The following is a 26,927-nucleotide window of genomic DNA, read 5'->3' as shown; positions in this document are numbered from 1 at the left end:
TTTCATGTGACTGCCAGATTAGTAAACAAGTGAGGCTCTTGTGAAAAAATCGACAGTGCAGACTTGATAGTCTAAATGTCCCGATTCTGTGCTCTAACATTCTCCAAATATGCAGTAAATCACACACCATCTTGAATTGATCAGAGGCAGAACCTTCGGGTGCAGATCTGTCTTAGCAGTCATCTACGTACCCACCAGGACCTACCAGAACCAAACACCCCAGATGATGGATGCGGTCATCTTCACCTCGAAGGACAAACAAGAAACTCTATCTCAGCACATATGTGCATTTACTATCACTGTCCTTTTTTAAAAAGATCCTCTCAGACACTTACCACTATCCCCCTTCTCTCCCTTTTCTCCTTTTCTTCCTCTTTCACCTCTGCGACCTTTAAAAGGAATCACAAAAAAGACAAATGTTAACATACAAGAATGTTCATCCTGTAAAGTGATTTTGAACTTATGCTTCTTATGTTGTAGGCAGCATCAAAATACATGTAAATGAAGAAAGAAAGATTGGTTCATCATGGTTTTTTACTTTGTTGGTGATTGTTTTGGCATAAAGTGAGGCTTAGTTGTAAACTATTACTGACTTTTAGAGTTAGACTCCAATGTGTGCACAAGATTTGTTGAATATTGCCTGGAGTTGAGTGGATTGAAAATGAGTCATTTATAAAAATGCATAAAACATTATCTGTAAAAAAAACCCCACTAAGTTGCACCAGTAAAATAAGCAAGGAGATGATGTTTTTCAAGTGAGTATTCTGAGCATAGAGGGATAGTTTATAATGTTACAATAATGAAGTTTATAAGATTGTTATGCTTTGGGACTGTGGCTAGGATTTTCCACTCCCGCTGGGAGCGGAAAATCTCATGAGAAGGCCAGAAATCAGTTTCACTTTGTTGTGAAACCAGTTCGCAATTGTGCGCTGCAGCCTCCAATGGCGGGGCGCGTTTCCCGCCACAGCACGTCAGGAAACCAAATAAATTTACATCTCATTATAAGGACTCCATGCTGAGTGGTATTAGAGTGCAGTGAATGAGGATTCAAGCTCCTAGGCTGAAAGCAGCACACCCAAGCGCCTGGTCAAAGCAATCTCATAGCAGTGGGTCGTGTGAAGTGGGTGTGGGGGGGGAGTGCCTGGGAAAACACACCACACTGGCCATCATTTCAGGGGCGAGTAGTTGCTGACTCTGGAACACACATTCACTGATGAGTCATTGACAGAAATAGAAACTTTGAAGACTAATGCTGACTCTTGTCTGTTTCTCATTGATACTGCAGAGAGGAGACCATCAGGAAGGTGGAGCCTGGGTTAATTGCTGCCTGCATAATCACACACAAGCAGGAGAGAAGAAGGAGAAGATTGTGAAGGAGGAGCCAGGCTCACCATAGAGAGGAGAAAAACCTTCAAGACCAAGATGCAGCAGGACCCCTTCCGGATGCAGAGGATGACCCTCACAGAAACATTGTGTGTAGGCAGCTCGCAAGACCGAGGGTACAGAACTCGCATGTCTTACCTGCAGGTGAATGAGAACTGGTGTTGCCAACGCCTCCGCATGCCCAGGGATCTGGTAACTCAAATTTGCCACATTCTCCAGGAATTGGTGCCATGGGGACTGTGAAGGCATCCATTGCCAGTGGCTGTGAAAGTAATGGCCACAATGAGCTTCTATACCAGTGGCTCCTTCCAGGGTTCCACTGGGGACCCCTGCGGGATCTCTCAAGCTTCCATGCACAAATGCATTCATGTGGTAACAGACACCCTTTCTGCCAAGGCCCACAATTATTTCAACTTTGACAGAGATCAAGCAAGCCAGGACACCAGAGTACTGGGCTTTGCTGAGATTTCCAGTTTCGCACAGGTGCAGCGTGCCATTGACTGCACTCGTGTGGCTATAAAAGCTCCCTGGCAACAGGCACTCCAATAGATAAACGGGAAAGGCTTCCACTCACTCAATGTACAGCTGGTCTATGACCATAAGAAACTTATCATGTGGGTTTGCACCAGATACCCAAGAATCATCCACGACTCATACATCTTGCATTCACTGCAGTTCCTGGGCATCTTTGAGGGACCACATAGGACCAAGGGCTGGCTCCTTGGTGACAAGGGGTACCCGCAAAGGATGTGGCTGGTGATGCCCATGTGGCGGCCACAAAATCCTGCAGAGAGAAGGTACAACAAAGCTCACGTTGCTAGCCGAACGTTGGTGGAACACTATAGGCCTCTTAAAGATGTGATTCTGATGCCTGGACAGATCTGGTGGAGTGTTCCAGCTCAGTCCCCAGAAGGTCTCATGATAGTGTCTTGCTGCGTGCTGCACAACCTGATGCTGCAAATGGGGGAGGACTTGCTGACATGAAGGAGCTGCACATCTCCTCCAATGCGGAGGACATTGAAGGCGATGAGGGCATTGAGTTTGAGGAAGCTGTGGCTGCAGGGGAACAGGCTATACCATGGGCTAGACAAGGCAGGCATGTGCCTGAAGCCCTCACAGACACCAGATTCCACGAGGAAGATGACAAGTTGAAGTGAGTACCCTCTTGGACAGGTGTCCACCTTCATGGGCCAACATGAACACCAGCATTGCTATTCCTCTCGTTTCAACCATGAACTTCAATCTGAGAGTGAATAGTTACACATCAGGCTCACATTGTCCTGATCCTTCGAAGGATGATGAAGCCTCAGGAGCATGTGTCCTTGCTGAGATGAGGTGCTAACTGAAAGAGGGAGTTCTGGCATCAGACGTCAGAAGGTGCTGCCTCTTTAAGCGTCTATCCTGCATATCAGTCACAATGGCAGCCTACAAGAGCCAGGAGCTATTCCACTATCCTCAGTGGGCTCGTAGCTGAATGCTTTCAATCTGTCAAAACTCCTCAAGGAGATCCATCTCCAGTAATGGGACAACGCATTCTGTGTAACCTCAATGGTGAAATTGATCGGTGACACTTAGGCCAAGGCAGCCGAAGACGTTCTGCAAATGTGTGTCTATTCTCATATGATTCAATCCTCTGTGTCACCTTCTCCTTTATCACATTAACATCTGGCACTCTCAGTTAGGGATGCTGGCCGGCTTTTATCCTCACTTTGCTATACATATGGACCACCTGAGGATGATGGCGTTCAGCCACTTGCGTGACAGACATTAAAATGCCTCCTCTTTAAGACACACATTGTGCCTCATGGCCCTTGCGAACTCCAAAATGCTCAGACACTGAAGCCCTCATGGTTGTTGTTAATAAAGAGCAGACTTCAGCTTAAGTATATCATTGCTCCTATCCCATTGCTCCCCTCAACATTGTCTAAAGCTATGATGTGCACTTCCAGAGCCTTCCAGAACTTCTATTGACCACCAAATTTCACCATTTGCAATTAGCAGCAATCGCCTCGGTGAGTGTTTAGGTGATGGGATGCACAGCGCTGCATGCCAACATTGTGATGAGAGCCTTTTGGCCACAACCCAGACAATTACAGGTTGAGAAACGCTCCAGGCTGTAGGCTCGAGTGCCAGGGAAATAATGTGGCTGAGAGGGGCAGAGCTTCAGCACCTTGAGGTGGCAAGGTGCTCCCACTTATTGGTGAGCTTAGCAGGTGTACACTTGGAAAGTCGGAAACGCGGTTGGCTGACAGGAGCGTACATGAGCTCTGAGCATGGGCTCATAGCAAGAAAACCCTGCCAGATGACAGAGAGCGCATGGAGCTGCACGATATATGACCCTTCTCCATGCGTGAACACATCTCTCCTTGTACACTGCACCTTCACCTTTCAAGAATGCAGACAAGATATTAGAACACTTCTGCCTCAATCATACACAGCCAAGAAAATGCCATGACCCTGCAAAGCTTGTGAATGAGGTTCGTTCCATGAGCACATTTAACATTAAGGTCGAGGCATCACTGATGTCGAGAATGGTCTGAAAAAGGGTCACGCACTGTGGTGATATGGAAGCACACTACATAGACGAGAGACCCATGATAGCGACATGTGTGATAAGTGGCGGGGGCGGACCATGGTATCACACCTGATTGACTGCAAAACAGCTCATCATAAAAGGGAGACATACACAAGAGGAGATGTGAAATGGGTACGATTCTATTTACAGTTATGAACATTATATACATCTTGTGAGCACCCACGCAACCGGTATACTCCTAAATTTGTTTAACCTTCCTATATATACCACTATGTCTGGGTGCATCCCTGACATCCTCAGCAGAGGAGGGGCAGCCTGCTGACTGCCACTCCCTGTTGTCTGTGATGACCTTAGTGGACATCCTCTAGAGGGCCGAGACCTGGACATCCTCTAGAGGGCCGAGACCTGGAGGGCCCCGGCTTGCTTTGGGTGTCCAGCTGTGGGGCAGGTGCACCCTGCTCGGCCTGTGGACTTGGAGGTGATGGGGGTCACAGAAAGAGGGGATTGGGATCGGCTGGACAGTCCTGGAGTCACCTTGGTGGATGGCCTCGGGGTGTCCTCCTCCCTATAGGTGCCCTAGGGTCCCTGGTTGACTCCTTCAGGAGAAGGGGCAACTGGAGTGAGATTTTGGTGCCCCCCCCGTCGCATAGCCACTGATGGATGCTGCCAATAGTTACAGCGATGGAGTGCTGCTCCTGCCACAGTGTAAGACCGATGTCCTGGACTGGGGTCTCCATGGCGGCCACCATCCTACCAATGTTGATCTTGGTGCATTGGCATGCCTGCGTTATCGCCTCAGATTGAAGACGGTACAGACTCCTCCATTGTCTGTTGCAATCTGAGGAATGCAGCTGACATCCCTTCCTGATATTTTCGTGATTGTCACTGCAGCTTCAGCAACTGATTAAGGACATAGTCCGGAGGCGTGTCACATGAATTGGACTCTGAAGATTCTTGGCCTCCAACAGTCCTCCGAGTGCCAGTGACTTTGGACGTCCCTGCCTCCGCCTGCTGCGGACCAGATTGTGTGCTGTGCTCACCAGATTGGGACCCCGAGGCTACTGTAGAACTATGTGTGTCTCTGCACTGCTGGAGAGCGCAGATGAATGCTGTGATGGGTGTTCAATGGTGCTGTCCTTAGGTTCCTCATCTGAGGTGACATTAGGGCTCGAGCTGGTTGGGGGCCTCGGGCGCTTGGCTGAGGTGCCTATGAAAGAAAGTAGAGATAATTAGTGCATGTCAGGCAACTCTAAAACAGGACAATGCACTCACAGTGTGGTTGTCTGAGGGATGAGCTAGTGCAAGACCCTCACGTGGGTGTGCGTCACTGACCTCACCGTCACTGCAGGCAAGGTCCACGCCCTCCCTGGCCAGCTCAATAGCTCTATTCTCGAAGCCAACAAGGACTTTGAGTTCTGGCATTCCACCCCGGGCCTGGGAGCTTTCCCTACAATTGTGTGTGGGCTTCTGCAACATAAAGACAGGTGGAAAGTATTAGCAGATCGCATGCCGGGGTAGATGATAAGAATGCTTGGCATGTGTGGGTGGTGAGTGGAGTCACTGATGGGATGAAAATGCAGACTCCAGAGGATATGAGCCCTGATGAAGATTTGAACGTTTGTATGAGTGAGTGATGATGTCCCTCGAGCTGGCAGCGTGTGAAATGCCAGTAAAGGTCTGATGGGCTTGTGAGTGTGTGAGTTGAGAATGATGAGATGGTTGACATACCATGGTGGCATGGATGAGACCATTCATCCTCTTTCTGTACTGGGTGGCTGACCTCCCTGTGCTGCATTGGCATTGATCACTGCTGTGACCAGCTGCCAAGCCAATGAGGTTGGTGGACCTCCTCCAGACATTGCGGGGGAAGAGGAGATCACGGCGGGCCTCGACTGCATCCAGCAGGCATTCCAGTGAGGTATCACTGAATTTCAGAGCAGCATGCTTCTTCCCTTTGGGAGCCATGTCTTCCATGGAGCAGTCCTGGGCTGCAGACATTAAAAAAGTGTGCATGGATGCTGTTTAAATATGGTGCCTGGAGTGAGGAAGCATTGAGCTCATGACGGGGCAGGAAAATCAGAGGCTGCCCACCTGCGATCCGGCATGTTTCCTGTGTGTACATAATTAACGTGGTGGTAAGTGGACAATACACTGTGAAAACCCACCATTGTGTCTGGTGGGCAAAACACCATTTTTCATGCCCACTGCTGCGCTTAGTGTGCTGAGGGGAAAATCCAGCCCTGTCTTTAATTTAAGATAAAATGAAGGGGGCCATGTTAACCTATTCTGAAGTCTGCCTAACTGCATACCTGGATGACGGGTCATTAAAATTAAAGGACAGGCCAAATTGTTTTGCTGGGAAGGAGGTGGAACCGGTTCACACACTTGGAGACAGTGGCAGCAGCATCTGTATTTACAGTGGTAAGACTGGTCGTCTCCAAAGGTCTGCAAAGGTGTTGAGAAAGTCAGGGTGTAAACAGTTATGCTTTAAATTGTCCATTTAATTCCAAGATAAATAGAATTATGGTCTAAAGAGTAGCTGATCAGCATTTCAACCTGAATATAAGGCCCATGATGTTCACGTTACGATGGAGATGGGCTATGAGAGGGGAAGGGTTTCTAAGATATCCCTGAAGCTCACAGGTAAGTTAGTCTACCAGGATCTGGGAGAGAGGGTACAGCTAGAGACCAAAAATCTCTATGGTTCACCGTGCAGGAATGTGGCTGGGAGCTCGTGTGCGGATTGAAAAGCCCTCGTGTGAGGACTTGAAATGTGGCTGGAAGATTTGCCTAGCTCACTCTAGAGAGAAAAACCCTCACCATGAAAGGCAATTCTGGAATTAAAAGCTAACAGCTGGGAAAAGAAAGGAACAGAAGTAAACCCTCGGGAGTTAAGAATCACTTTGGACTTAGTCTGGGAAATTTAATTACTACTTAAGTGACAGTGTAAAGTATACCTGTGATGTGGATTTATCGTTTGTGTTAAAAGTAAAAGGAGAAAGTTTTGTTTTGTAATGTATAAGTTGCCTACAAAAATAGTGTTTATTCAATAGTGCTTTCAGTCCATTTGTTACAGTATAAAATCTTAAATCATGAAACCTTGTCATGGCGTCCTTTCAGTTATCAACTGGAAGTTCAAATTTCTTTGTTTAAAGTTATCGCTCTCTATGGGGATTGTAACAATAACAATAGCGTTGCTGTCGCTTCACCAATGTGTTCAATTATTCAGATGAATTGTTTAGTTCCTATTGAACATTTCTTGTAGCAGCTATTTATTTCCCTCAAATCCGTGGCAGTGCAAAATTGCTAGATTGAATTCAGGCGAATACACTTAAGTACGTATTATCTATTATTGATAAACAGTGTATGCAGACCGTGGTAGTTACAATTCAATCAACAAGAAAGGGCAGAAAATGAATTCTAAAAATACGCTTTGAAATTTGAAAAAAGCCACATATAATTCAGGGGTAGGGAGAGAATGAAGAGAAAGCTTATTTAAAATTTTATATGAGGAATTTGAGTGGGAATTTAAGTTTGAACTGTAATGGTGAGAATTGATTATTATTGTACACAGCACCAACATTGCCTTAAGGAACTGAATGTCGTAGATAATGCTGGAACATGTATAAGAAATTGGCTGAAAGAGGGGAAACAAGTCTAGATAGGAATGTGATGTTAGGCTAGGGAGATGTAAGAAATAGAGTGCTTTGACCTCTGCTTTGACGACAGGTTGGAAGGTGGGAGGAGTAAAATAGTGGCAAAAGGTGTTGGAAGGGAAGCCCGGCTGGAGGCAGGCATCAATTAATTGGCCTATTGACAGCCATTTTTCCTGGCCGCCAGTATTTTGCCAGCAGTGGCATGACTCTCCCATATGGAGAGTCCACCAGCTGCACTGAGACAGCCTCCCAGTGGCTTCCCTTTCTGTGGGGAAGAGTGGTGTTGGATCTTGGTTTCCAGAGGCTCCATGCCCCAAGGAGGGCATCTCCAGTGACAATAGCCACCCCCATAGCTGCAACTCCATTGTCTGTGAAAATTCTTCAATGCATATGAGGGAGAAAGGAATAGAGGGTTACGATGATCGATTTAGATGACAAAAGGTGGGAGGAGGCTCAAAAACTAGCATTGAGTGGTTGGGCTGAATGGCCTGTTTCTGTGTCGTATATCCCATGTGTTCTTATGTGATATGATTGGATGCTTAGCCTGTTTGAGGACATCAGTGTTGCTGGACACTGAAATCCCCCTTGAGCTGACACTAGAATCAAAGTAAGAAAGGAATATTCAGGCCATAGATATTGTTATATCTTTGTAGGCATCTTTCTTCAAGGTCAGTGGTGTTCGCCATCTCTTTTCTGCTGTCTGTGAAATTCAGGCCTCACTTTCCACAAATGCTCAATGGAAAAGCCAAGTCCCACAGATAATGATGCACTATATGTATAAATATAGAGAGAGATTGCAAAACCTGGTGGTACAGAGAGATCTGGGTGTCCTGGTACATGAATCACAAAAAGTTAGTATGTAGCTGCAGCAAGTGATTAGGAAGGCAAGTGGAATGTTGGCATTTATTGTAAGAGAATGGAATATAAAAGTAGGAAAATTTTACTGCCACTGTACACACCCTTGGTGAGACCACATCTGGAATACTATGTACAGTTTTGCTCTCCTTATTCGAAAAAAAAATATCATTGCGTTAGAAGCAGTTCAGATAAGGTTCACTTGACTCTTTCCTAGGATGAGGGGCTTATCTTATGAAGAAAGGTTGAACAGGTTGGGTCTAGACCCATTGGAGTTTAGAACAATGGGAGATGATCTTATTGAAACACATAAGACCCTGAGGGGATTTTATAGGGTAGATACCTGGAGAATGTTTCCATTTGTGGAAGAGACTGAAACTAGGGGGCACAGTTTAAGAAAAAGAGGTCTCCCTTTTAAGATGGAGCTGAGGAGAATTTCTTTCTCTCAGAGGGTCATTAGTATGTGGAATTCTCTTCCCCAGAGAGTAGTGAGGCTGGGTTATTGAATTTATTCAAGGCAGAGCTAGACAGATTTTTGATGGACAAGGAAGTCAAGGGTCATGGGGGTGCAGACAGGGAAGTGAAGTTGAGACCATAACCAGACCAGCCATGATAGTATCGAATGGTGGAGCAGGCTCAAAGGGCTGAATGGCCTACCACTGCTCCTAAGTCCTATATTCCTATTATTTACGAATCAAAACCTGTTCGTATATGCAGCTTCTGATACATCACACATCTTTTTAATGGTTGTAAATAGCTTCCTGGCACAGTTCTCTTGCTTCTAAATCACAGAAAACTTCCAACATGGATTAAATTCTCCCTCCCTGATGGGACATTCATCACAGTTAACAGCTTGATCACTTCTAAAGAGACAACAGGCATGTTTGTATTTCGCCTTTCAGAGGCCTAAAACAATTATAAATATAACAAATAGCCCATTAGCGATTATTTTATAGTTTGGATGGACTTTGCATTTTTTAACCCTTGCTAAATAATCAACATAGGCAGTGGTGAATTAACATTTTAAGTTGGTCTCTTACACACAAACCAGAGTTGTATAATCCCAACTTTCTCTCAATACAAAGAAACAAATGCAACAGAAAATCTCTCTCGGATTGTCACAGCAGCCATTTTAAAAATTGTTATCATACCACAGGAACTACAAGTTGCTATAAAATATATTATAAAGAGTTCCTTATAATCTGAAACAGAACAGGTCTGGTTTTCCACACAAACAACTAAAGAAAATAGGTATCAAAGGGCAAAATCAGCATGGTTTCCAAAAGCAACAAGCCATGCTCTAGATCATGGATTTATGGCGACTGAACTATCCAAATCCTGCTTTATTACATGTTTTTTTAAATCACTATTTTAGGGATTACAATTCTGTCTGCTTATAATTAGGGAAATTGGTTAATACAAAAGACATAAATGAAATTCCATTTTTATAACATGAATTTTTTTTAGACTTTCCCTGCTGCTTTGGGGATAAAGTTCTGCAATGTGATACATTTATGAAAAATATGAATATGTGGCGTTGGCTTTGCAAATCTAATGGAATTCTTTGAAAATGTAGCTAAATAGTTGTAATTTACTTGGATATTTCTGAAAAGAGAGACATGTTGCCAAAGCTTTTTGTCTTGTATTCATTAAGACAAATGCAAGAATGCCAAATTTTAAACAATTGCAACAATTTGTCAAGTCGATTCTGATTGGCCAAGGCATTGCCATGGAGAAAGCAATGGGGGACTATAGGCTCCCCAAATTCCCATGTAATTCAAAAAAGGCACAAGGCTTGAACATATTCATTTTGTTTGCAGAAAACAGGTCCCTGTATATGAGTAAGCTTAGATGGTGATTTTTAGTAAAAATCATTCTCTGAGTAAACTTACTGAACAAACTAACAGGGTCAAAGGAAGGCATCTTAGAAGTAACATGTGATTCCTTGACAGTAATCACTTTATGTATTGTTATACTGACAATGAATTAGACATGCTGGCAACAGGTGTATTTTAAGATAGTGAACCTCAATTAATTTTGAAGATATTAGATGAATCAATAGTTATTTTAAAAGGCTTGACTATATTAATGCCTTTTAAAAAGGAGTCTTTTGTCAAAATACATGACACTGCAATATTGAAAACTTCTGCTAAGTTCAACATAATTACTGCACGAAACTTACAGTGATACAATGTAGTGAAACATGTGGCAGTAGTAGCAAAATTGCAAGCAGTCTTTTAATAACAATCAAAGATTTAACCCTTGATCATTCACAGAATTAACATTATTAGTTCACCTTTTAGAACTTTAACTGTGTTATGTTACTTTTTTAAGTCTTTGCATTTAAAGTACGATTAACTCACTAGAATCACTTTTGTACTTGAAAAACAGGCATGGCAAATCTGCATTATTAGAATGTACATAACTATGGAAACAATAGATAAGGACAATTGAGACCTTGATACATCTACTCATATGAATAGTTGGACCCCATCCCAGAAACTAAGATTAAGCCTCGGTTATAATTAAATAATTATTAATTAATTAGTAGTTTTATCACAAGATTGGTCTTTAAGCTTACACAGGTTAATGCTAGGTATGTTCCTAAAGAGATTTTATGTTTGAGATAAACCTTAAGTTAAAATATAGACATAAAACGGCTACAAAGAATATATTTAAATCGGATTAGAAGAAAGTTTAGAAACCAAGTTATACAAAATATAAAGTTGCATGTCTGAAATAAGATTAAAAGAACACATTGAACAAGTTCATTGTTCTATTATCAAGATTAATTATGCACAAAGGCTAAGACCAATTAAGCTAAATTAAAGAATATGTCAGCCAGTCAATGGGTGACAAAATCCCATTAACACGTGGTGAAAGAAGGATCTTGAATCTTCTTTGAGGGTTAAAATTCCTATCTCCAGAGACACCATTAGCTAGCTGTAGTCTGACTGAAGACACTTATCCAAAAGAGGGAAGAAGATGCGTGCTTTTGTGGAATTGATCACCCATCGAAAGCCATAGAGGTCTTATGGATGAGATAAGTATACTTCATGTTTTGGGTGATGTACTTGAAATTAGTTTAATTGTAGAAAGAAGACAGAGAGTGATACTTATGGGAGGTTTAATTGTGTGGATGCATGATTTTTATATATTTTGATTTAACTAATTCTGTATTATAATTCCATAATGCTATATTACAACACTGTACTAATTTATATTTTTCTTTAAATAAAATTTCTTTGAATTCACTATCTGAAGATTCTTGTGGGTTTGAGTTAAAATGAATTACCGATGAATTGGGTTGATTCTAATTGGAATCCATCCCAAAATCCAACATTGCATATGAATGTATGTCACTTCTAGCAAGTGTAAATGAGCCATGTTACGAGTTCAACCGGTTATCTTAAATTGATCATTAATGTAGCTATTAGCACACTCGGGATTGTTCATCAAGTGCTGCATTCACTCCATCCTGTGCTCAAATTCACTTTTGAGATGGAGCAGTCTAACATGCTCCCTTTCTTTGACATGCTAGTTGAGAGATCCACCAATGGGTTCTCCACTACTATCTACTGCAAGCCTACCTTTACCATTCATTATACGTGTTTGGATTTATATAGCTCCACATGCTATAAGATTGGTCTCCATGGCAACACCTCAGCCAATCAGAGTTGACTTGCCAACCAATCAATACCCTTTACTAATGTAGCATAAATTGTTGTGATTGTTTGAAATTTGGTATTCTTGCGTTTGTCCTAATAAGTGCAAGATGAAAAGCTTTGGAATATTCAAGTTCTAGACAATTTACTGAATTTGTAAAAGCCATTTAAGGGTATGCTGAGTTAGGAGGGAAAGTTGTGGTTCATGAAATAAATGACATTTTCTACATGCCTTAACAGAAGCACAGAATAATGTGATCAATAGAAAGTGTTCTGCCTGGAAAAAGTAGCTTGTTGTGTTCCACAGCGACCTGTTCTGTGACTCCTGCTCATAGTGAAGCACTGAATAAGGCTTATGGCCTGACAGGATATATCATAGAATGCTCAAGGAATTTAAGAGTATTTAGTAACTGTTTATACCATATACACTGTACATGGTAATATTGTTAAATTTGGTTATGAAGCTGTAAGCTTTCAACACCACTAATTTTTCGGGTTCTATGTTGGTTTGAAGTGACATTTTAGGATTGTACCTTAGCCTCTTTTTAAATAGTTCAGTTTGAATTTCTGCTGGTGAGACAATTACTAGTTAAGGTAACCTGGGAACAGGAAGGCAGCTGTTTGTGAAGAACTGTTCTTGATGAACTTTAAAGGTGCCAAAAGGTTTGGGTTCAAGCATTTATATTTGTTTCAAATGTAACCTGTTTTAATTATCCCGTTGCTTGCATTTCAACACACCATCCTGCTCTCATGCCCACATGTCTGGCCTTGGCCTGCTGCAATATTCCAGTGAAGCCCAACACAAACAAGAGGAACAGCACCTCATCTTCCGATTAGGCACCTTACAGACTTCTGGACTTAACATTGAGTTCAAAAACTTCAGACCATGAACTCTCTCTTCCCTCTTGACCCATTTAAAAATCCAATTTTTATTTATTTATTTATGTTTAAATTTTGTTTTATTCTTTTATTTACTTGTTCATTTTTTATCCTTTTCCCCCAACCCCTCCTCTCCCTACAGGGCCAACTGTCACTTGTTTTTATGGGCAGAATTTTGCCCTCGTTGGACAGGCTTGGCGGGGGCAAGCAGGAGCAGTCAGGAAGCCGACCACCGGCCCGTGATTGGGCTGTGACTGATTTCATGCTGGCGGGCCAATTGAGGCCTGCCCAGCGTGAATGCAGCCTGGAGAACCTCCGAGAAGGGATGGGCAGGGGCCTGGTGTCCGCTGGGTCCAATGGCGACCTGTCGGCCGGTTCAAAAATGGAGCAGGCAGCCCCAGGGAGGCTGCCCGCATCGGAATTGCAGCAGCAACATGGCTACAAACGAGGATGCAGAGACCAGGCGGGAGGTGAGTTCGGCTGGACACTTGGTCCCCCGTTTTTCCGACCAGTGCCTTGTTGCCCTCCTGGAGGAGTGGCTGCCAGAAGGGACACCCTTGTCCCTGGAAATGGGAGGAGGAGGCCACCGCACCTCACAAAGAGGGCATGGGAGGAGGTGGCAGCCCGGGTGAGCAGCCACGATGTGGTGCGGCGGACGTGGGTACAGTGCCAGAAGCGCTTCAATGACCTGCTACGCTCAGGAAGGATGAGTACCATGTTGGCATGGGTTAGTGTGTTGAATTGTTTTGGGCTGGCCATCCCCCCTGTGGAGCTCAGGGGTGTTAGAGTCTGAGTGCCAAATATCAATCATGCCGTAGCTGGCCAAGGGGCTTAGCCCTGGCTACTTGGACTGAGTGCCTTGCACCTCGAGGGCCATGACCCGGATGTGCCCTGCAAGATGCTCCTCAGCTGGGGTTGGCCAGGCTGCCACAGTGCTGCATGTAGAGAGTGGACTAATCAATGCTCATCTGTCCTTTCAGGAGAAGACATCCCATAACAATATTGAGAGGTTGCAGACTGGCAGAGGACCCCCACACCTCCTCATCCTCTCCCAGTACGTACAGGAAGCCTTGGAGCTCCAGAGACACCATACACCTCGGTTAACCTGCCGTGGTGAAGCTGGGGTGTCAGATGAAGGTAAGAGTGCAATGTACTGAGGTGAGAGTTTCGGATGGTTCAAACATTCTTAAGACCATAAGACGTAGGAGCAGAAGTAGGCCATTCGGCCCATTGAGTCTGCTCCGCCATTCAATGAGATCATGGCTGATCTAATAATCCTTAACTCCACTTTCCTGCCTCTTCCCCATATCCCTTAATTCCCTTACTGATCAAAAAAATGTGTCTATCTAAGCCTTGAATATACTTAATGACCCAGCCTCTACAGCCCTCTGTGGTAAAGAGTTCCACAGATTGACTACCCTCTGAGAGAAGAAATTCCTCTTCATCTCTGTTTTAACTGGGCGCCCCTTACTCTGAGATTATGGCCTCTGGTCCTAGACTCTCCCACAAGGGGAATCAACCTCTTAGCATTTACCCTGTCAAGCCTCCAAGAGGCTTATATGTTTCAATAATGTCGCCACTCATTCTTCTAAACAGCAATGAGTACTGGCCCAATCTACTCAACCTCTCCTCATAAGAAAATCCCTCCATCCCCGGGATCAACCTCGTGAACCTTCTCTGGACTGCCTCCAATGCCAGTATATCTTTCCTTAGATAAGGGGACCAAAACTGTTCACAGTATTCTAGGTGTGGTCTAACTAGCGCCTTGTATAGTCTTAGCAAGACTTCCTTATTTTTATACTTGATTACCGTTGAAATAAAGGCCAACATTCCATTTGCCTTACCTATTACCTGCTGAACTTGTATTCTAGCTTTTTGGGATTCATGCACAAGGACCCCCAAATCCCTCTGTGCTGCAGCTTTCTTCAGTCTTTCTCCATTTAAGTTATATTCAGCTCTTCTATTCTTCCTGTCAAAGTGCATAACCTCACATTTTCCCACATTATATCCCATCTGCCATGTTTTTGCCCACTCACTTAACCTGTCTATATCCCTCTGTAGACTCTTTGTGTCATCCTCACCACTTGCCTTCCCACCTATTTTTGTGTCATCCGTAAACTTGGCGATAGTACATTCATTTCCCTCATCCAAGCCATGAATATATATTGTAAATAATTGTGGCCCCAGCACTGACCCCTGTGGCACACCATGAGTTACAGGTTGCCATCCTGAAAATGCCCCCCGTATCCCAAGTCTCTGTCTTCTATTAGTTAGTCAGTCCTCTATCCATGCTAATATACTACCCTGAACACCATGGGCTCTTATCTTCTTAAGTAGCCTTATGCGGGGTACCTTATTAAACGCCTGCCAATGTAACACCCTTATTCAAAAAGGGAGGGAGACAAAAAACAGGTAATTATAGGCCAGTTAGCTTAACATCTGTCATTGGGAAAATGTTAGAGTCTCTTATAAGGGATATAATAGCAGAGCATTTAGAAATGCACAATATAATCAAGCAGAGTCAGCATGGCTTCATGAAGGGGAAATCATGCCTGACAAATTTATTAGAATTCTTTGAGGAGGTAACCAGCAGGACAGATAAAGGGGAACCAGTAGATGTTTCCAAACTAAGTTTCTCACTCACAAACTGAATGCTAAATTCCATCTTGTTATGGCCATTGTTTCCTAGGGGATCTTTTACTCTGAGATCTATTATTGAACCTGTTTCATTACACATTACTAGATCCAAAATAGCCTGATCCTTGGTTGGATCCACAGCATATTGTTCTAGGAAACTGTCCTGAATACACTCCATGAATTCTTGCTCATGGCTACCTCTGCCAATTTGATTTTCCCAATCTAAAGTCACCCATGATTAATATACTGCCTTTTTTGCATGCCCTCATTATCTCCTGATTTATTCTCTGTCCTACAGCATAGTGACTGTTAGGGGGCCTATAGACTACTCCCACCAGTATCTTCTTCCTCTTGTTATTTCTTACCTCGACCCATATGGATTCTACATCTTCCGATCCAAGATCATTTCTTGCTATCGTACTTACTCCATCTCATACTAACAAAGCTACCACACCACCCTTTCCTTCCTGCCTGTCCTTTTGAAAAGTCACATACCCCTGAATATTTAGTTCCCAGCTTTGATCTCCTTGTAACCATGTCTCTGTGATGGCTATAAGATCATACCCAGTAACCTCTTTTGTGCCGTTAATTCATTAATTTTGTTCTGAATACTACGTGCATTTAAGTAAAGAGCCATTAATTTTGCCTTTTTACCATTTTTTTCCACTTTGACCCTATTTGCTGCTTTTTTTTAATGTTTGTACACTCTGTCCCTTCCTGTCACACTCTGGGTATCATTACCTAAGTAGCTGCCCCGCAATGCCGCCACATCCTTTTGCTTTGTAAGCCTACTTATCCCCTATCCAGAACTGTCCCCCAACCCCCTATTTAGATTAAAGCCCTCTCTATGACCCTAGCTATTCGATTCACCAGGACACTGGTCCCAGCATGGTTCAAGCCCATTCCACCGGAACAGCTCTCTTCTACCCCAGTGCTGATGCCCAGTGCCCTATGAACTGAAACCCATTCCCCCCACCCCAATCTTTGAGCCATGCATTTAATTCCTTAACTTTAGTTACCCTATGTCAGTTTGCTGTGGTTCAGGTAGTAATCCAATGGTTATTATCTTGGAGGTTCTGCTTTTTAATTTAGCTCCAAACTGTTCAAATTCTTTCAGCAGATCCTCCTTTCTAGTCCTATCAACATTGTTGGTACCAACGTGGACAACGACAACCAGATTCCTCCCCTTCCGCTTCAAGTTACTCCCCAGCCATGAGGAGATGTCCTTAACCCTGGCACCGGGCAGGCAACACAGCCTTCGGGACTCACGCTTATGGCTGCAGAGAACAGTATCTATCCCCCTAATTATACTGTCCCCTACCACTACTACATTCCTATTTCCTCCCCCCACTTGAATGGCTCCCTGTACCATGGTGCCATGGTCAGTTCGCTCATCCTCCCTGCAGTCTTGCCTCTCGTCCACACAGCTTGCAAGAACCTCGTAACTGTTGGACAGTTGCAGGGGCTGAGGCTCCTTGAACGCTACCCCCTGGGTCCCCATACCTGCCTCATCTGCAGTCACACTCTCCTGTTCTTGATCACAGACAAAATTTGAATTATCTAACCTGTGGGGTGTGACTGCCTCCCAGAGCAGTGTCCAGGGGACTTTCCCCTCCCTGATGTGGCGCAACGGCTGCAGCTCAGACTCCAGCTCCTTAATTCGGATCCAAAGTTCCTCGAGCTGCCAACATTTACTACAGATGTGTTTGCTCCGGATCATCTTGGTGCCCCCGAAGCAGCCACATGCTGCAGCAGCAACACATCGCCCGTCCTGCCATCGTTATCTTATTTTATTTAATTTACTAATTAATTACTCTAGTATCCCTGCTCTTTACACTTCATTGAAATTAATTATTTACACCAGTATCGATCTTATACTTAACAAGCTATTTTTACGAAAGAGGAAATAAAGACTAGAGATTTAAACACTAACTATAGACCTTAATTTTAATCCAAAGATGAGAAATACTCACCAATCCAACTCACCAATCAGCTGCTATCCACGCTCTTTTTAAATGAAGTCTCCCCGCTCTTTGTTTTAAATGAAGTCCACACGCTCACCTGCTCTCTGTTTTAATTAAAGTCCACACGCTCACCCACTCTCTGTTTTAAATAAAGTCCACATGCTCACCCACTCTCTGTTTTAAATAACGTCCACACGCTTACCCCACTCTCTGTTTTAAAAATTGTGCAGTCTCATCATTGATGGGAGCCTCCAGACTGGATTCCTCATTGATCATGGAAAGATGTTGGCACCATGATGCAGATCTCCATTGTCCAGGGTGCCTGGCATGCACAGTGACAGTGTGATGACTTAAACTAATGACATGTCCTTCTTTTCCCTTAGATCTGCCACTAAGCAGCAAAGCGCAGGACCTCCAGGAGGTCCACCATGACCCTGGAGGACCACCATGCTTCCCAATCACTTGCATTACACCCACTCTCTGAAACAGGCACCAGTGCAGATAGCAGCACCTCGGTGGGCATTAGTTCGGTGGCTAGTACCTCGGTGCACATTGGTGAGGACACTTCACAACTCGCTTGAGGTGCAGGCAGAGGCAGAGATTGCCCAGGGTGCTGGGAGTCTGAGGACTGCTGGAGACCAGGACAATGCTCAGTTGAAGGCTGATGATTGGTCTCTGGAATCGTCCATTATGCAGCAGATGCTGGATGTTCAGCGGAGTGTGTGGGAGGATCTGGCGGAGATCCAAGAGGGTATGCATGCCATGGTCTCCATTGTAGAGGAGTCCTTGCGGAGCGTGAGCACTGGGTTGACCCTCATGGCCAAGCGCAATGCCTCTTCCGTGGAGAGAGTGGCATCTCTCATGGAGAGGCTACTCCAGGAACAGAATCGGGGGTTCCTGGGGTTGCGCTTGGGCCTGCAAGCCCTCTCACAGGCACTTACTTCAGGTGGTCAGTGTCCGTGTGTGAGATGGATGGGGCAACCAGTATCCTAGCTAGGTGCCCATCCATCAATGGCGAGCATGGAGGTCCATAGTGACCTCACGTTGGCACATAAGCTGTTTGTCTTCTCTGCTGGCTTTTCAGGGTGCTGTGAATGATGGCAGCAGGTCCTCTGCCCCTCTGCCAGTGACCGTGGCATCTGATGAGGATGCGATGACTGGGGAGATGCCAGCCATGGCACTGGTCACTCCCTCCCAGGCGAGGAAAGCACAGGCTCCACTGGCCAGAGGGCGACCGCCATGGCCATCAAGTTCAACAGGACAGCAGAGTCAGCAGGCTGTCTCCAATGCCGGAGCCAGCGAGGGGGGAGCACCAAGACGTAGTACCCATAAACGCAAGTTTAAAGCACCTTAAGCACAAGAGGCATTAGTCACAGGTGAGCTTTTGTTCCCCCCAATTTGTTTTTCTTTTTTTAATGGTGTAACCACTAACACCAGATTTTGTTCCGTTCAATACTATGTGAGTCCCAACATTAAATGACATTTGTTTTTCTGTTATTGGCCCGAGTTTGCTTCATTTGTTTTGTAGGTGCAGGGTACGCCAGTATGTAATGCCGGATATGGGTGGCTCGAAACTTTATTGCACAGGCACTGAATGTATCTTGGAGGCCAAGGAAAGGGTAATTTCTCCGATCCAGGTTGGAGGCAGCAGCCCTGGCATGAGGTGGTAGCTCTTATTTGGCAACCTAGATGAAGGAGCATTGGATCAAGGCATCCCTGGTGTCCCTGCCTCCCTGGAGGTTACCGAGGTTTGGCTGCACACCCTCAGCGTTCTCCTCACTGTGCTCCTCTTCAGTCGTGCTGGAGCACTGAAGAGCCTCTGCACCTGGGAGTGTCTCAGGATAAACGTGTCATGGGAGCTGCCAGGGTACCTTGCACAGACTTGCGGAATCTGCATCCTGTGGTTACACACTATCTGCAAGTTCATGGAGTGGAATCCCTTCCTGTTGATGAAGGCACCCGGCTGACCCGCTGGCGCCTCGATGGCCACATGTGTGCAGTTGATGGCACCCTGGACACGGGGGAACCCAGTAATCGCTGCAAAGCCCCTGGCTTGCTCAGCCTGGCTGGCTTTGTCCATATGGAAATGAATGAAAGTCAATACCCACCTGAACAGAGCTTCTGTCACCAGATTGACTCAACTGTGGACAGCTGATTGAGATACTCCACAAAGATCCCCCGCTTACCCCTGGAAAGAGCCGGAGGCATAGAAATTGAGGGCCACTGCAACCTTCAGAGCCACTAGCATGGGGTGTCCACCCAGACAGTCGGAGCTGATCTCAAGCCTGATCATCTGACAAATGGAGGTCACGGTCTCCCTGGAGAGGTGGAGTCTCCTTTGGCATTGCACGTTGGCCATATTGAGGTAGCTGCATGGTCGCCTGTAAACCCTGGCAGCAGGATAAGTGGTGTCTTCTGTGGCCCCTTCCACCTTGGACTTCCTGCTGGTCCTGCGCTCCTTGTGGCTGCGCCTCTCCTCCCACAGGTCCCTCCCCTGGAAGCTGCATTCGGACACCTGACCTCCTCTCCCTTCTGCCCCTCTCTTTCTCTTCAGAGAAGGTGCCACCAACAGAGACCACAATCTCCATTTCCAGGGTAACAGAAGGCTGTCTGATACCTGGAAGGGTCCACACAGTTTGAATCCTCAGGGGGCTTGGAAGACACCAATGAGTCCAGAAATGACATGTAGAAATGCTAAGAATGAAGCCCCAATTGGAGATTAAGCTGACAAGTACCAGCAGCAGGTTATCTCCAAAACTCCTCACTACTCACATTGACAATGCTGCTGACCCTTCTTATCCTGCCCGTGGATGAGGTTTTGCCAATTGTGGGCTGCCTCGCCCGCCTGTTTTCTTGATGCGATGAGCAAAAAATCGCACGGGCAACGTTAAATCGCTGTCAGTTGGGTTGTCAAGGGCCTTAACGGGCCTCTTAATTAATGGCGGGCACGGCTCCGACACCCATGCACGCCCACTGAACAAAATATCGTGCGCGATGATGTCGGGACGCTCACCCGACGTCATCGAGCGTCATTTTACGCTTGTTCGGGTCAGGCACATGCCCGCCCGACAAGTGAAAAATTTTGCCCTATGTTTTGAATGCACAGCGTACTGACCCTTGTTCTGCTATTAGCACCTTCTGCTACCATACCTTTATGCCACTATCAGCACCTTCTTTACTCTTTACCATTACCATTAACATCCCTTTATCTTGTGCCCATGACATCTTTGACAATGTCTCCTTGGCTGTCACCTATCTCTGACCTACTATCTCGTTCACCTGCTCCACCCCCCCTTAAACAGTTTAAAATCCATCACATTTCTACTTTTTTTTAGCTCTGAAGAAGAGTCATACGCACTCGAAACGTTAACTCTGTTTCTCTCTCCACAGATGCTGCCAACCAGTTGAGCTTTTCCAGCATTTTCTGTTTTTGTTTCTGTTTTAATTACATTTGTTTTAATTACAGTGTGTACAATTCAAGGCCTCTTTGTCAGATTTAAAGAAATAAGCAAAAAATTTGAACTGAGCAGTTTGAACTTAGTATGACACCTTATCTTTAGACAAAAAACAAAAATTTTAATTAGGTTTTAGCTTACTAAATGCTTGATCTATCAACCACATTTGTAGGACAAAACACCTATATTTCCTGAAGGTATCTTTCTAGGAATTACTGCTTACATTTGCTTTTAATTTCCTTAATATCAATGGGAATAGGTTAACATGTTTTATGTATTTACAACAGTTTGCATTGTTGATAGGATGTAACACTGTACAGCAGTTCTGTATCTACAAGGATGTGCCATTTGTTTATAATGGAATGTAACTCTTGAGGCCTAAAGGAAATAAGAGATGGACATTTGTCTCAGCCCTACATGACTCTAATTACAGTGGTGGGGTGACACCAGATAACCCTCACCCTAAGCCAGTGAAAAGAGATAATTGGGACTATTACCTAATAAGGCACAAGGAACAGTCAGAATTAAAGAGTAAAGTTGGAAACTCAGGGCATAGTTCATTGGCATAGTTTCACCATTGCTTCTATGGTGTAATTCTTCTGTGACACAGTTCAATGTAACATCACTTCAGAGACAGAAGAAGAAAAGCATAACTGGCATCATTCAAGGAATCCTCGGCATTTAGAGATAAGAAACTTACACTTTAACTTTATAGCTTTTGTTAAGTACATATAACATTTTGCTTAATACATTCTACATGATTCATAAATACTGGTTCTTCGTACCTTGTTCTTTCAGTCACAACTGAGGACCTCATTGTTACAGCTTAAGAATCTGGAGCCTAGGCATTTGAATTGAAAGGGTTTTGTACCTCAAAATCCCTAAAATTTACAAAGCAAAGGCCTGCTTGCAGATAATGGGCAGAAAGTAGCTTCATTATTTTAGTGAAGCATGCACTATGTAAATATGGCAGAAAGACTTTGATCTAGATAAAGGTAGACTCATATATGAACAATGGTGACGCCAATCTTGTAGTATGGTGTGCAGTTGTGGTCACCACAGTCTAAAAGAATATTGATGCCACAAAAATGGTTCTGAGATTTTGCAGGTTGACAAAATGTCTAAGGTTATTTTTGCTGGAGAAACGAGGACAGTGGACTGATCTAATACAGATCTTCAAAATAACAAAAGCAAAACCTTATTTAATGTCATAATTGTATTCTTGAAAAGTGCAACTTTAAGCAAAACGATGTTAAGCAAACCAAGTTTTCCCATAAGGATTAATGTATAAACTGAAGTTAGATTCTTTTCAGAGCAATCCACAGGATCTGTGAAAGAGCTGGGTACTGCCAGAAGGGAGTCAGAGATCGAGTTATTCTAATGCTGGAATGACTTGTTTCTGATCTGATAACTTTATCAAGAGCTTCACAGTTGATGAATTAAATTAATAACAAAGTATTTTATTTTGTTCTTTTTGGGAGATCTGGGCACTGGTCCTAGAACCAAGAGAGCATGGGAAGGAAGAAGCTATTCTCAGGCTGACTATTTGTTCCACGGTGCTCCCAGAGAACGGAATAAGTGAGAGATGTGCGCACACAAGACCTGAGTCTATTGCACCATTTTAAGATCAGCCTCCCTCTGACCCTCCCTATTCTCCAGACACAAAGCTGCCTGTTACTCCAGTGGGATAAAGTTGAGGATTCTCTCCGAAATGGTCTGCAGGTCCAGGGAACTTGCAGTTTGAATATGAGCATACTCATTTGGCAATGTTTGTAACGCTTCTAATTATAGACCCACTTTATTGAATTTTTTACTACCTAACCTTTCTGTATTTTTCTTTTTATTCTGTAATAAAACCTACTGGAAAGTTGGAATAATCAGCACAAATGCTAAGTAAACAACGTTAACAGTGAACGTCAGGACGTTAAAAAGTATACATGTTCCATATTGCAGCAGCAACATTATAATGAAACAGTGTTGACCAAATCAATGTTCAGTGACAATTCATTGTAAATGCGTTGACAAAGAAAACCAAACCATTTAACAAACAATAAGCGCAGCGCTAAATGATGTAAGTGCAAAATCCACCAGCCTTGTGAAAATGTATGGGATTATTAAAAACTTTCTCCCCCTGGAAATGTGGAATGTACTCCCAGATAAGGTAATTGAGTCAATCTGCTCTTTTAAGAAGAAGGTACATGAATATCTGTTGAGGAGAGGAGGTTTTTCAAAGGAAGTGGGGAAAAGAACTTTTATTTTCTTAAAGTGGATGATCAAAAATGGTTGCAGGGGAATGACTATGAGAACCATAATAGAATAATTATACATGAACTCTTAATGGAATGGAACTTGACAGAGTGAATGATTTTCCTATGTATCGTGCCTGATTCCAGTTAGCATCCTTTTGGAAAGCCAGCTGAAGTTGGAAATTCATCATATAGGGAATATTTAAAGAGAGCTACTACACCATGGTGAAATGAATTAGAGCAGTAAAGTGCTAAGTGATAATTCTACTATGGATGTGGAAAGCTAATAACATACCCCATGATCCTTTTTGTCCCTTGACAGAAATTCCAGGTAGTCCACGCTCGCCTGGATCTCCTTTGAGGCCTGCTATTCCAGGAATTCCTGGCAGACCAGGTAAACCTAAAATTGGAAAATTACAAAGCCTTATGATTACCTGGATTTCTAGCAACAAAATTAAAAGGGGATGAAATTACAAAGAGGACCATAAAAGTTTTCCCATTTTGAATGCCGTAATAAAGAAACTACATTGGTGACACACAATAACTAAGCACAAATTTACTTCCCTTCCCTCCCCCAACATCCAATTGTGCCTAGATTCAAGTTAGAGGGTGCATGCATCTAGTGTTCTTTGCTTAGTCTCATCTGAACCTGCCCATATTTATTCTAGGCCCAATTTGTTCTGGTGCAAAAATCCCTTCATAAGCACCCATTGCAATATTTCATCCCCATTTACTCTGGAAATAAATCACATTCAACTGACTACAAGAAACATGGGCAATTTACAAGGAAATTGTAAACAATTTAAAATCATGGTTGTTGAAGAACTCTCATTTAACAGTTTTACCTCCATTATATTTATTTGGCATCAATGAAATATGGATTGTCTGCTTTTGGTATTGTTTGTGGAGGCTTTTGTTACCAGCATTTCCTTTGAAAGTACATCTGCTGTTAATTATTACTAAGTTCTCCTCCTTTAATGTACATTATGGTATCAGTTGTAGAAAATTTGTTTTTGGAGCTTCAATGATCTTGTTCAGCTAAAGGTGTTTACCAATTCATCGAAAGGAGATTGCTCTTCAATATCATAATTTTATTTTCTGTGCAGCACTCTTTATTGAACTCACCTCTTTTCCCAGTTATGCCAATGGGTCCAGGAAGTCCCTCCAAGCCTTCATCACCTTTGTCACCTTTTGGCCCAGGAGGCCCTAAATGTTGAATGGTTAGTAAACCAATTGAAATGCAGTTAGTCAACCTATTTAAGTAATTTTATTTCATTAAAGAATGCAAGAGGTTTAGACCTGATCAATTATTTCAAAGATTACTGTTCTTCGACATTTTTGTAATTTATTGAGTTCTCAGATTCTAAATATATAAAGTAAATTGCAGAAAATTAATGTCTTAACAAATGAAGATTCCTTTAAAATAAATTTAGCAAGGCTCCACAGCACCAGCAATGCCACACATGATGCCAGCATATAGAAACATAGAAACATAGAAAATAGGAGCAGGAGTAGGCCATTCAGCCCTTCAAGCCTGCTCCGCCATTCATTATGATCATGGCTGATCATCCAACTCGATAGCCTGCCCCTGCTTTCTCCCCATATCCTTTGATCCCTTTCAACCCAAGAGCTATATCTAACTCCTTTTTGAAAACATACAGTGTTTTGGCCTCAACTACTTTCTGTGGTAGCGAATTCCACAGGCTCACCACTCTCTGGGTGAAGAAATTTCTCCTCATCTCATTCCTTAATGGTCTACCCCGTATCCCCAGACTGTGACCCCTGGTTCTGGAAACCCCACCCATCGGGAACATCCTTCCTGCATCTACCCTGTCTAGACCTGTTAGAATTTTATAGGTTTCTATGAGATTCCCCTCATTCTTCTGAACTCCAGCAAATATAATCCTAACCGACTCAATCTCTCCTCATATGTCCGTCCCGCCATCCCAGGAATCAGTCTGGTAAATTTTCGCTGCACTCCCTCTATAGCAAGAACATCCTTCCTCAGATAAGGAGTCCAAAACTGCACACAATATTCCAGGTGTGGTCTCACCAAGGCCCTGTATAATTGCAGCAAGACATCCCTGCTCCTGTACTCGAATCCTCTGGCTATGAAGGCCAACATACCATTTGCCTTCTTTACTGCCTGCTGCACCTGCATGCTTACCTTCATCGACTGGTGTACAAGGACACCAAGGTCTCGTTGCACATTCCCCTCTCTCAATTTATAGCCATTCAGATAATAATCTGCCTTCCTGATTTACTACCAAAGTGGATAACCTCACATTTATCCACATTATATTGCATCTGCCATGCATTTGCCCACTCACTCAGCTTGTCCAAATCACACTGAAGCATCTCTGCATCATCCTCACAGCTCACCCTCCCACCCAGCTTTGTGTCTCTGCAAATTTGGAGATATTACATTTAGCTCCCTCATCTAAATCATTAATATATATTGTGAATAGTTGAGGTCCCAGCACCGATACCTGCGGTGCCCCACTAGTCACTGCCTGCCATTTGGAAAAAGACCCATTTATTTCTGCTCTTTGTTTCCTGTCTGCCAACCAGTTTTCTATCCATCTCAATACACTACCCCCAGTCCCATGTGCTTTAATTTTACATGCTAATCTCTTATGTGGGACTTTATCGAAATATATTGGGTAATCATAGGCATGTTTTCACCAGTAACCAATTACTGAAAGTTACATATTTTCTCTGTGAATTTGTTTTGATCATTTCTAATGGCCTTATCCAAACAGTAAATATTGATGGCAGCATTGAGGAATCTGTGATATTACACAATGATAACTTCTATTGTTTTCAGTGATTTTCATTCGTCTCACCGTGGACCATTATTAATGTTCTGTCCATATCTCTACAAATATTCCCTGCGTCATCTGCTGTTGAAGCTTTTAGTAATGTAATTGAATACTTTCCTTCCCATAACCAACACATAAGCCACCAGCTAATCGACTCATTCATGCTTTATTACAGATATTATTTATGGCATCCATACACTTTGTATTTGAAATGAACTGCCTCCCAGTTGCAGAGATCATTTTAATATTTAACTTTGTAATTCTTCTTAAGCTTTTCTAAGTTTGTTTTATTGCCATTTTTGTGGTTTCGAGAGAATGGCAAGCTTTCAGGCCTCAACATCATAAAATGTAACTCTACTACTTGTAGAGCACTTGTACTTGGCTGTGGTTGCTGCTAACAAGGCACAAAGGAACAATGTATGAAGGAATAAGTGCAATATGTAGAACAAGCATGGTTTGGTTAAGGTCATGTGATATATGAGCATGTAACCATAAACCAAAGATTAAAATTCTTTCTACTTATTTAAGGCTTTCAAACTTGTTTTCATGTTTATGTTGCTCTGGAACAGTACAGTATAGAGGAGGGTATAAAAACTGCTTACAAATTAAGTATTATTCTTGCTCACTGAGCAGCTGATTTTAAAGTTGTGTCGAAAGAAGTCAAGCCATAGCCTGTCTGCCCACTTTCCTCATCAGGTATGGTGAGTGCTTGAGGAGACCCAACATGGGAGAAGGGTTAAAAACAACTTAAAATAAAAGGGAGCAATACATTCAGCAGCAACATAATAAATGTGTGTTCTATAATTTAAAACAAAATATGGTGCAACTT

The 26,927-nt window shown here is 43.5% G+C and overlaps 1 protein-coding gene across 1 annotated transcript in view; it reads right to left on the bottom strand.

Moving 5' to 3' along the window:
* The window catches only part of LOC144680820 (scavenger receptor class A member 5-like), a 132,727-nt gene that overhangs the window by 38,468 nt on the left and 67,332 nt on the right, over nt 1–26,927 (bottom strand). Inside the window, exons 5-7 of the mRNA XM_078542242.1 lie at nt 24,402–24,482; nt 23,572–23,676; nt 336–389 (exon numbers count right to left, since the gene is read on the bottom strand). Of these exons, the coding sequence (XP_078398368.1) occupies nt 336–389; nt 23,572–23,676; nt 24,402–24,482 (240 nt within the window). The remainder of the gene's footprint in view (nt 1–335; nt 390–23,571; nt 23,677–24,401; nt 24,483–26,927) is intronic.

Source organism: Cetorhinus maximus, chromosome 5 (assembly GCF_964194155.1).
Source record: "Cetorhinus maximus chromosome 5, sCetMax3.hap1.1, whole genome shotgun sequence".
Lineage (NCBI taxonomy): Eukaryota > Metazoa > Chordata > Chondrichthyes > Lamniformes > Cetorhinidae > Cetorhinus > Cetorhinus maximus.
This window is presented reverse-complemented; position numbering and strand designations above follow the sequence as displayed.